At 33.5% G+C, this 11,521-nt stretch overlaps 1 protein-coding gene across 5 annotated transcripts in view; it reads right to left on the minus strand.

Annotated features, from left to right (window-relative positions):
* Positions 1 to 3,430: 3,430 nt before the first annotated feature.
* The window catches only part of LOC144966117 (intersectin-1-like), a 103,843-nt gene continuing 95,752 nt past the window's right edge, over positions 3,431 to 11,521 (minus strand). For 3 of the 5 annotated variants that reach the window (XM_078902216.1, XM_078902213.1, XM_078902212.1), the window contains 2 exons: positions 6,002 to 6,175; positions 3,909 to 4,185 (listed from right to left, as the gene is read on the minus strand). In XM_078902216.1, the coding sequence (XP_078758342.1) occupies positions 4,034 to 4,185; positions 6,002 to 6,175 (326 nt within the window). In that variant the 3' untranslated portion in view covers positions 3,909 to 4,033. Of the gene's footprint in view, positions 4,186 to 6,001; positions 6,176 to 11,521 lie in introns of all 5 variants that reach the window. The other 2 variants (XM_078902217.1, XM_078902215.1) reach the window with 1 other exon arrangement.

Below are 11,521 nucleotides of genomic sequence, written 5' to 3' on the forward strand. Positions count from 1 at the left end.
ATAGATCGAAGCATACATTATAACTAACAACATTTGGTTTTCAACTCTCTCATTCCTGAATTTCAAACCGTAGCTAAATAGCCGACTTATCCAAATCATGAAAATTCGCATACAGGGAAAATTAGCATAAAATTTCAAAATCATGTCTGTAAATGTTCTACAAAAAAATAATCTACAAAAGGAATTGCATGTTTTAGGGGGGGGGGGGGGGGGGGGGGGGGGGGAAAGCGAAGAGATAACACCTTTTTTTTCTTCAACACAAAGAGAATAGAAAAAGGAAAGAATCTGTCAGCATTTATGTCAGAAATGTACAGGAATCCAGAACAAATTCGTCGTAAAATCGGTCACGTCATTTCATAGTTTCGCAAGATTATCTTCAACTTCAATACAAAGTAATGTTCATGCAAGGAAAGTAAAATGTGGGACGAAGTCTGTGATTAAGAGGATGCATAAAAAGGACGCAGTAAGTAATCATTCGTGATTTGACATTTCATGAATTATAGTAAATCATCTATACATTAAAAAATAAAAAAGATAGAAAATAAAAAATGTATAGTCCTAGAACCATATTAAATCACCTCCTTCTCTATTTGTCTCTATCACAATACGGGTCAGACAAAATGTGATTTCTGACAGATTGATGACGAAGTTTTTATAATGTTATATTCCATTCAACTTTACCATTTTGTATTCTTAAATTTCTTATATAAATATGAAAATAAGATTTTACAACACGATTTTTAACTGGGACCTGTAATTTATTGAACTCCTCATGGAAAGATTTCATAGACTCGGACTTTCAGCTCTCAGCTCCATGTAATTCCCAATATCTGTCAAAAACCGTTTTAAAAATCCACATCACGAAAGGAGTCAAGATATTTTCAGATCAAATGAAACCAAAATATTCTGTAAAACTACATTTTCATTCAACCTTTCTCATATATCACATACTGTATCAAAGTAGTTTTATGTCGGGATTTAACTAAGTGCTTGAAAACAAATTTTTAGCTGCAGCTAGGAAATTTGGGGTTAATTTCGACTCTACATTGTAAATAATAAACACAATTTTTTACATTGTAAAAGACACAAAATTCATTTTTAAATTCATTTTATCTTAAATTCACTTCTCGGGGATAGGTCCTTCCAGACATAATATCATTTTGAGACCAAGGGTCTCTAATATGAGAGTGTTGAGTTACTTACTGTAAGGTACGGGATAATGATCAAAATCAAGTTTGGTACTGAGACGAATCGAACGAGTCTTTTGTTAGGAGTTAAAGTTCTTAGTTAACACAATCAGGTTATATGTTTGTGAATCCGTCTTTTTTGATTTGTGTATTATTGGAATGTGTACTTCCTTCCTTGCAAAGATTTCAATGGCAATAAAAACAAAATGGCACTTGTTCCAATCTCTTGGTTGATCTACTTTCTCTACTCAGGTTACAGGATGTTTATGATTAATTTCGTTGACAGCGTCACCGTATTTGACAGTATTTTTGTCATGATATAAAGTACAAAAACCCATAATGGATAGAAGACCCAGCACACCAAACTACAAAGAAAAAAAATAATCTCCCCCCCCCCCCCAAAAAAAAAACAAAAAACAAAAAAAAAAACAAACCCCAAAATAAAGCAGAACCCCCAGGCTTGTAATCGTATAAATGCAACTGACTATGCACATCACAATACGTGTAAATAAATCTATTCCGATACATAGAATATTGCCTGACTTGCTTAAAAATTTGCAATTCATTGCAGAACACCCCTCTGTGCTCATTTCATTGACACACTACACTGTGCTCACCAGATTTCGCACATAGCTTAGTGAGATCATGACCAGAAGGGCAATATCTATTAACAGAAAAAGAAAAAGAAAAAAAACCTCCCAAGGTTGAAACTCAAACGGTTTGGTAAGTTTTATGACATTTAATCAACAATAACATTTCGGTATTACCTATGATACACAATTCAATTTGCATAATAACTTACATTTCTTATCACTGTTTCAATGCAATATTCCATAATAATAATAATAATAATAATAATAATAATAATAATAATAATAATAATAATAATAATAATAATAATAATAATAATAATAATAATAATAATAACAATAATTGGCTATAACGATAAACAGAAACATGAACTGTGCCATCGTACATAACCACAACACTGGCATTGTGAATTGGATATGAGAAGGAAATGTTAAAAACAATGGGAATTTTAACTATTAATTTAATCTATACTGAGTTTGGTGAAGAAATCGACTAAATGTTATGAAGACTAGAAAATATCAATTCTAGTTATTATTGTCTAATTATTGACACTAAATAGCTTGAATTAAATTTTATTACAATCTATATCGCAAATATACAAAAATAACAAACCAACAAAAAATCCAGGACAAAGTATCAAAACCCTCAGCTGTACATTGTGTGTAAATAAAACAACAAGTATATTATATTCTAGATCCGCACAAGAAATACATCACAAAAATTCTTGCAAAAATTTACATTCACATTTCATTGAAAATCAAGCAAACGGGCTCTAATTAATCTATTATGGCTTTCAAAGAACACGAAGATTAACATAGTATTCCACCCGCCTGATACATGCAGCTGTAAGTCGGAGCAATTTTGTACAGACTAGTATACATATTGTATTGTGTGTCATCATTAATAGTTCATGAATTATACATCTCACATAAATGCATAACACTTGCTTTAACTATCCTACAACAGCATTCATCTATATAGTACAATATTTACAATAAAAACCTAATAAAAATGATAAAAATCGCAAGCATGCAAATTAAATGAATCATTTACAAGGAAAACAAGTCATCGACAGAGAAGGACTAACTGTCCTTCAGTATATAATATTGCAATAGCATGGTCACTAATACTTACAAAGCAAATATATCAGACAACATCGCCAAGGTAAATTGTAGAAGTTTTTTTTTTTGGCAAATGGATTGAAAATACTTGTACGAAAGTCTCATACTTTCCAATCTCACATCTCCGATATTTCTTTTCCCTAACATTTGTATCACAAAGATTTGGAGAAAAAATGTGTATGAAACAGTGCAAGACAAAGCATAAAGAAAAATACAAGAAAAAAAAAAAATTCCCAAAATATCAGCCTGCCTCAAGTCGAGGAAGATTTATTTTTTGGGAAGTTTTTTTTTTTCTTTTCTTGTATTTTTCTTTCTTGATATAAACTATAAAGACTCATAATGGACAGAAGACCCAGCACGCCAAACTACAAAGAGTCTGTCAATGTTTCCTACACATTTTCTTTCAAATCTCAATCTGACACCAGTGCCTACTCCCTAATTTGTCACATTTGTACCACAATAAATTGGTACTGAACTGAAAGCACTTGTATAATAAACCAATTGTATCATGGCTGATGTTATATTTTTGGGTTTTTTTTTTCATAATTGTTACAGTGAATGACAAAATCAGTCGGATGGTGAAAGGTTTGAACTGAGATATTGCCAAGTTTAGTTAGAAGGTCAATTTTTATCCAAAATGAATTCTTGTCATAAATGATTAAATCAACCCTTTTTGTACATCTTCGGGAAATATTAAAGCTTAATTTCACTTTTAAATATTTGTTACAGTTAGTCAAGTTGAAAAAGTATGAAATTTGAGAAAAGTTGCAGGATACCTTTCCCAAACATCTGACCCTAAGTTCGTGAAAAAACACCCGATTTACTTCAAATAAAGATTAAAATGCTCCAGTGAGCATAATCTTTCAGAAAATGAGTGAGTAGGAAAGTGCCAGAAGACAACAGAGAATAAAAACTTCGTGGCAGCGATGTAATGGGGTCGTGGATAGCTCACACAGTAGAGTCACAATCTCCCTGGCCAGGTTCGAGCCTCCATCGCCACTGCAAAAGTTTTTATTCTCTGTTGTCTTCTGGCACTTTCCTACTCACTTCATTTCTTGTTATCAAAATTTCCACCTTCCGACTATTATGCCATACACTGACACATTTTGACTACTGTGAAGACTGCTAGGACTGCTAGGACTCGTAGAGCAAGAGATCCAACTTGACAATGACCTCGCCTGTTTCGACCTCATGCAGGATTAACCTTTTGGTGATGGGACCTCTCCTCTCTCCTCCACTCTCCATTAGGACATCTTTGATTTGGACCTCTGTGCGGCCCAGGAAATCTGAAATTAAGAAAGAAAGCAAAATAACAATAATAAATAATAAATGGAATTTATATAGCGCTTTACCCCGTTGTCACGGGCTCTAAGCGCTTTACAGTGATATAAAACAAAACATATTACAGAAAGACAAGTTTGACGGAAAAGTGATACGAATTCAATTTAACAACAACAAAATATGATAATAGTATTGCAACATTATGACGTAAAAAGATAAAACTTTTAAGCGAGATTTGAACGTTGTCAACGAATCCGAGCTTCTCACGTGTGATGGGAGAGAGTTCCAAAAATGGGGGGCCGAAAATTGAAAAGACTGTTCACCTATTTTATGCAATGGCTTAGGTTTGACAAGGATTGATTGGTCATTGCTTGACCTCAAGTTTCTATTGAGGACATATATGTTTAGAAGGTCTTTAATATAGGAGGGACTGTTGGTACTCAAGGATTTGTAGACAACAGTACAAAACTTATAGGCAACTCTTTTTTCCACAGGAAGTCAATGTAACTCACTGAGAAGGAGAGTTGCTGACGGGTATTTTTTGTTATTGCGTACAATGAGTCTGAATGATAAATAAATGACAGAAATAAATTTAAAATTGAGAGAGAGAGATGTTTATTTGTTTATTAAGGGTTTTAAGGCGCTTGCAACACATTAAGGTCATATCAGCGCCAGTAAAAAGAAAGAAAATGGGATAGTAAAAAGTTATAGAATTACAATTAAAGCAACCAAGAAAAGGTAAGACAAAGGGGAATTGGTTCAAATAGGAAACAGATGTAGATTCCAAGAGCACACTATCAAAGTACTTAGTTTGAGATCACCTAAAAGTCTCATCCAGACACAAGCACAGGTCCCAACTAAGAGGGATACACTCAAATGTTTACAAATAATAATATATAATATGTAAACAAAACAATACAGTGCATGACAGAGAGATGATTTACAAGGAAAAAAATATCATCTCCCAAAACTCTAACTAAACATTTGACTGTTTCCCTCTGAGCTAGGGTATCCAGCCAGGGCCTAGACAAAACTAAGTAATCTCATTCCAAGACAAAGACAGAAAGCATGTTGGAAAACAGATAGAGGGGGATAGAAGACACAGAAAGAACCTCCCTGCCCACTATGGGAGAGAGAGAGAGAGAGAGAGAGAGAGAGAGAGAGAGAGAGAGAGAGAGAGAGAGAGAGAGAGAGAGAGTGTGTGTGTTCCTGATCACCTGAAAACATTATGTTGGGTGAAGTCATTTCGTTGTTTTAAGGGTTTTACGGTGCTTGCAACACATTAAGGTCAAATCAGCACCAGTAAAAAGGAAGAAAGTTATAGAATTACAATTAAAACACCCAAGAAAAGGTAAGACAAAGGGGAATTGGTTCAAATTTGAAACCGATGTAGATTCCAAGAGCACACTATCAAAGTACTTAGTTTGAGATACCTAAAAGTCTCATCCAGACACAAGCACAGGCCCCCACTAAGAGGAACACACTCAAATGTTTACACATCATATATAATATGCAAACAAAACATAGTACAGTGCATAACAGACTCACAAGGAAAAAAATATCATCTCTTTAGGTAACATCCATACATACCCATGCCAAATACACTTATAGACACACACATACACACACACACACACACGCACACACACACACACACACTCTCTCTCTCTCTCTCTCTCTCTTTCTCTCTTTCTTTCTCTATCATCCTCCCACACACAAATACACACACACACACAAACACACAAACATATACAACACACACACACATACATACATACACAAACACAGACTCAACTCGGACACACATAAAACATGACTAACCATTAGGAGAGTAGAGATCTCTGTCATAGACCGTAAAGCACAGTGTGTCCCTGTCCACGTCACGTATAAAGAACTGCATGGAGGCGTTCCAGCGAGGATTCAAAGTACCCGGGATTACCTTAGTCTTGTGTTCTTGTGACCCCATGCTGACCTCACAGTAAGGATCGCTCTTGCCTACAACAAGATGAAGATGAAAGGAAAATATAAACGATTGAAGTGAACACAGATGATGATGAGAGGGAAATAATATAAACAATTAAAGTGAATGAATAAAAATAAAGTAGAAATTGATTTAATTCTAATGAAGATATGATATTTTGAAATTTGAGTTTCAAAGTGAATGAATAAAAATAAAGTAGAAATTGATTTAATTCTTATAAAGATATGATATTTTGAAATTTGAGTTTCATATTATCTTATTATCATTATTATTATTATTATTATTATCATTATCATCATCGTCATCATCATTGTTATTATTAATCAAGCGTTATGAGAAAAAGCAGAAGTAATTCTAAAAGAAGAAAAAAAATATCTAAGAATCAAGATAATAAAAAAATTGTTATTGTATTTATTTATTCATTTGTTTGCTTATTCATTTATTTATTCTTTTTTTTCTTCATTCATCCTATTAGGTAATGCACTTTATAATGCGTAAAAACTATATGAGTATTGTAGAAAGACCTTTTTGTGCGGCTATGTGGTCTAGTGGTATGACACTCGCTTTCGGATCGGAAGATCCTGGGTTCGTGCCTCGCACTCGGCGCATAGTTGAGTCCTTGGAAAAGGCTCTTTACTCACATTCTCTCACCTTACTCAGGTGTAAAATGAGTACCTGGCCGTTACCAGCGGTGTCTTTGTCCGAAAAATTGTAATATCGCCTAACAGGCAGCAAGTCCCGTCCTACATGTTAAATGTTGCTGTTGACCAGGGACCCCTTGTAAAGCGCGTTGAGCACATTTAGTGGATATGGAGCTATATAAAGCTCAATTTATTTATTATCATTAATATAAATTTAGAGAATCCAAAATCATGTTTTAATCGCATGACTGCTCTTTTTCTCCCCGACAGGTTTCTCAAGTTTGGGATAGATTAGGTGAGGTGAAATCATTATTACCATGAAATTGCAATTAACAAGGCAAAAACTTCATTATCATTATATTTGTGCAACTATGTGGTCTAGTGGTATGACACTCGCTTTCGGATCGGAAGGTCCTGGGTTCGAGCCTCGCTCGGCGCATAGTTGAGTCCTTGGAGCTTACTCACATTCTCTCACTGTACTCAGGTGCAAAATGAGTACTTGGCTGTTAACAGCGTTGTCTCTGTCCGAAAATAAATTGCAATATCGCCGAACAAGTGTCATGTCCCGTCCTTCATGTTAAATGTTGCTGTTGGCCAGGGACCCCAGCAGCGATTGGGTAGCTGGGTCTGTTAGACCTGGCTAAAAGTACTTTGTGATAGACAAGCGTCCTATCTAAAGGATAGCAAGCAATTTCTATTGTCTATTTCGCGCTATAGAAACTGGGGTAAACTCTAGCTCTATGGGCCTAATAGAATATTTAACCTGTAGTTGAGCATAAATTTGAGCATTTTCTATAGCACAATATCCACTAAACGTGCTCAAAGCACTTTACAAAGGGTCCCTGACCAACAGCAACACGTAATATAAAGAACAAGACATGACACCTGTTAGGCGATTAATGGAATTTTATTTCCGACAGAGACAATGCTGTTAATGGCCAGGTACTCATTTTACACCTGAGTATGGTGAGAAAATGTGAGTAAAGAGTCTTTTCCAAGGATTCAACTATGCAACGAGCGAAGCTCGAACTCAGGACCTTCCGATCCAAAAGCGAGTGTCATACCACAAGACCACATAACCACACAAATCTATAGAGATTTGCAGACTGAGGGAGACAAAATGGGGATTAAAGTAAATCACAGTCACAGTGAAAATCAAAGTATTCTATCAAAATTAAGGAAGGCAGTTTTTAAATTATCAGTTTTGCTCTATAATGGATGAAAAACATAAATAAATAAATAAATAAATAAATAAATAAATAAATAAATAAATAAATAAATAAATAAATAAATAAATAAATTAATTAATTAATTAATTAAATAAATAGAGTGATGCTTCGTTTTACATTACTATAAATAAGTGAGTAAATGTACGTATAATATGAATATGAATAAACGAGTGACACCAAATGGATGGATCATTGAGTGAATGATCTAATAAATATGTGAATTAAAGAATAAATTAATTGTTTATATATTTGCACAGCACAGCACATCAAGCAGACCCAACCTTGCTACAAACAGGAGACATGAAAATATTTCTGTGGCAAGCTGACTGTTATCTCTTGAAATATTTTAAAAAATAGAATAAGTTCTCTGGGTCAAGGCTTCAATTTTTCGATTAAGAATAATATTAAAATACTCCAGTCTACTATAAATAAGTCACGAAGTGATTTTGAAGAGTCGAAGACATGCAATGCACACTGGCCACTTTAAATTGCTTAGAAACAGGAGAACAGAGCTGCCAATCTATCATGGCAATAAAACAGGATTGGACGATATTAAAAAATCAGTATTTCAATTACAAAATCAGTATTTCAATTACAAAATCAGGAATTCAATTACAAAATCAGGATTTCAATTACAAAATCAGGATTTCAATTACAAAATCAGGATTTGTTTACTGAAACCAAAAATAAAATTTTACAAAATAATCATAGATTGAAATTCATTTGACATTCAGGCAACAGGATTACCGTATTTCTCCATCTTAAATGATTCAAGGATTCATCTTGATCAATGTATCATGAAACATTAAGCAAGAAGGAATTCACAAGAAAGAAACATTTTATAACTTGGATTTGCCATATTACATGTGATGTAAACGTTGATGCTCGAAGCTCAAAGAAATTAATAACAATGTGAAATTGAATGTAGGCTTCAATTTAATATACGAAAACAGATAATATGAACGCTCCGGGTCTCCCCTCCATCTACAAAACAGGATGAATGAAACACTTATCTGTTTTCGTGTATTAAATCGAAGCTTACATTCAATTTTACACTGTTATTCATATTACATGTGTAAAACTCACTAAATTATCAATGAATAAAACCAAAAGGGAAAAAAAAAAAAGGTATTTTTAAAAAATCCTGGCAGGATATTTCTAAGACCCTAACTGGGAGATAAATTAGGTTTAAAAAAAAAGGAAGTTGGTGGTTTTGGATATACGACTTTGGTCAGTAAAGAAACAAGGATTTGAAGTAGTTGTTTTTGCTTCCACAACAAATTGTTCACTATTTTTACTAGAAGAAAAGGGGTGGAGGGGCATGGGAGGGGGGGAAGGCAATGAGTGTGGCAAGAAATTTCAATCCGGTTGAGACAGCACAAAATCTTTGGGGTAAGATATCGACCTCTTGACCCCTTCGTAAAAGTATTTCAGTCTGTATTAATTTCTCTCAGTCTTGTCTTGTCATGAAGTCGCAACTCTGTGCTTCGAAGATAATTGCGACTGTACAGGTGATCTACATTTCTAAAATAACTTCCTATTTTTTGTTTTTTTTAATGTTTTTTTTTTATCAAACTAGCAGTCGAGGGATTTTGGGTCATTTTGAGTGAGCACTCTTATTCATCACAATGCTTTTTCAGCCATCATAGTACACAACTCAAATAAAACTTATATTTTTTACATTTCTCTGAAGACAATATCAGCATCTGTTCCTTTGACGTGGTTTTTTAAGTAACCAATTTATCTTTAATCTGGTTTTCTAAATTATCATTTGACCTTTAACAATTAAAATAAATAAATAAATAAATAATAAATAAACTTTATTAATCAATTATCAATTTGGTTTTACGAACATGAATTACAAGAATGATAAAAAAGCATTATAAAATATATTTACAAAATTCTATAAAGCAATATAATAAATAAAACATAAATAAAAGTAATATAAAAGTGATGTGACTTTTTAAATTATCATTTAACTCCTGTAAACAGCAAAATTAAATGCGAGAAATAAGTTAAGATGACTATCAGGAAAAGATGGAAGCTAAGCGTCGATGAGGGTTGTCGTATAGATGATACATGCTGTCAGAGTTGGATACGAATTTAGTTCATTTAAAGCAATTTTTAAAAAAATTTAATCATACCATTCTTTAAAATAAAATATTTAAAACAAAAGATTTTCTTAAAAATTAAAATTTACAACAAAAGATTGTCTTAATAATTAAAATTTACAACAAAAGATTGCCTTAAAAATTAAATATTTACAACAAAAAGGTTGCCTTTTAAGAATTTTTTACATCATGAAATGGAAATTAAGATAAAGATAAAGCCTGCTGGGGGAATTATGAGAAGCATTGTGAGGCAATGATGAGGTGAAGCTGTCCAAAGCATTATATCAGCGTCCATAGTAATCAATCAGCTTAGACAGTATATTTATTTTTAAAAGCTATGAAAAGATACATCAAATGTTATCATTTTATAATCAAGACTCATGAAAAATAGAAGAATAGAAGCTCTGCGCACTAGAGAAATTTTCATCATAACATTATCCAGCGTAAAGGTTGGGAATGTGTTAATATGTCGAGAGAGAAAAACACAGGATCAAAGCGAAATATTTAATAAAATATTTCTTATAAAAGCGATGCACAGAGTCAGAAAGTGTATAAGGATTTCTCAATAGATGTTCCATAGAGCAATTTTCTTTTCATTGTTTTTGCTCACTGATTAAAATTCAGTGAAACCAGTTAATTGCTGTATGTACCCTGGAAAAATTGATATTGAAAAATTTGTCAAGAAAAATTTGCCCTTCAAATTTGGATCGGTTCAAATTAATTGAAATTTGAAGGATGAGTTTTCTGCCCAAATTTTTAAATACCGAGCTTTTCCGGAGTGCAGCAGTTAAATCGTAAAAAAATGATTCTTAATCAAAATTCTAATTGGGGATATTGAAAGCTGAGTTGGTATAGCCCTTATCTTGTGAGGCTATGTGGTCTAATGGTATGACACTCACTTTCAGATTGGAAGTTCCTGGGTTCGAGCCTCGCTCACTGCATAGTTGAGTCCTCGGAGAAGGCTCTTTACTCACATTCTCTTATCATACTCTGGTGAAAAATGAGTACCTGGCCATTAACAGCGTTGTCTCTGTCAGAAAAAATTGCAATATTGCCCAACAGGCGTCATGTCCTGTTCTACATGTTACATGTTGCTGTTGGTCAGGGATCCCTTGGAAAGTGCTTTGAGCACATTTAATGGATATTGCGCTATATAAAAGCTCAAGTTAATAACAAGTTAATCAATGTTAAATGTTGCTGTTGGCCAGGGACCCCTTTTGTAAAGCGCTTTGAGCACGTTTAGTGAATATTGTGCTATATAAAATCTCAATTATTATCTCAACCACTTGTGTAAAAACGATGGGGAGTCCCAATTAACCATCCATAGAATGTCTCTTGATAAATCCTCATAAATTCTAATTGTCCAGTAATTGTAAGTC

This window comes from Berghia stephanieae, chromosome 2 (assembly GCF_034508935.2).
Source record: "Berghia stephanieae isolate SIO BIC M18660-M18661 chromosome 2, UCSD_Bste_1.3, whole genome shotgun sequence".
NCBI classification, from domain to species: domain Eukaryota; kingdom Metazoa; phylum Mollusca; class Gastropoda; order Nudibranchia; family Aeolidiidae; genus Berghia; species Berghia stephanieae.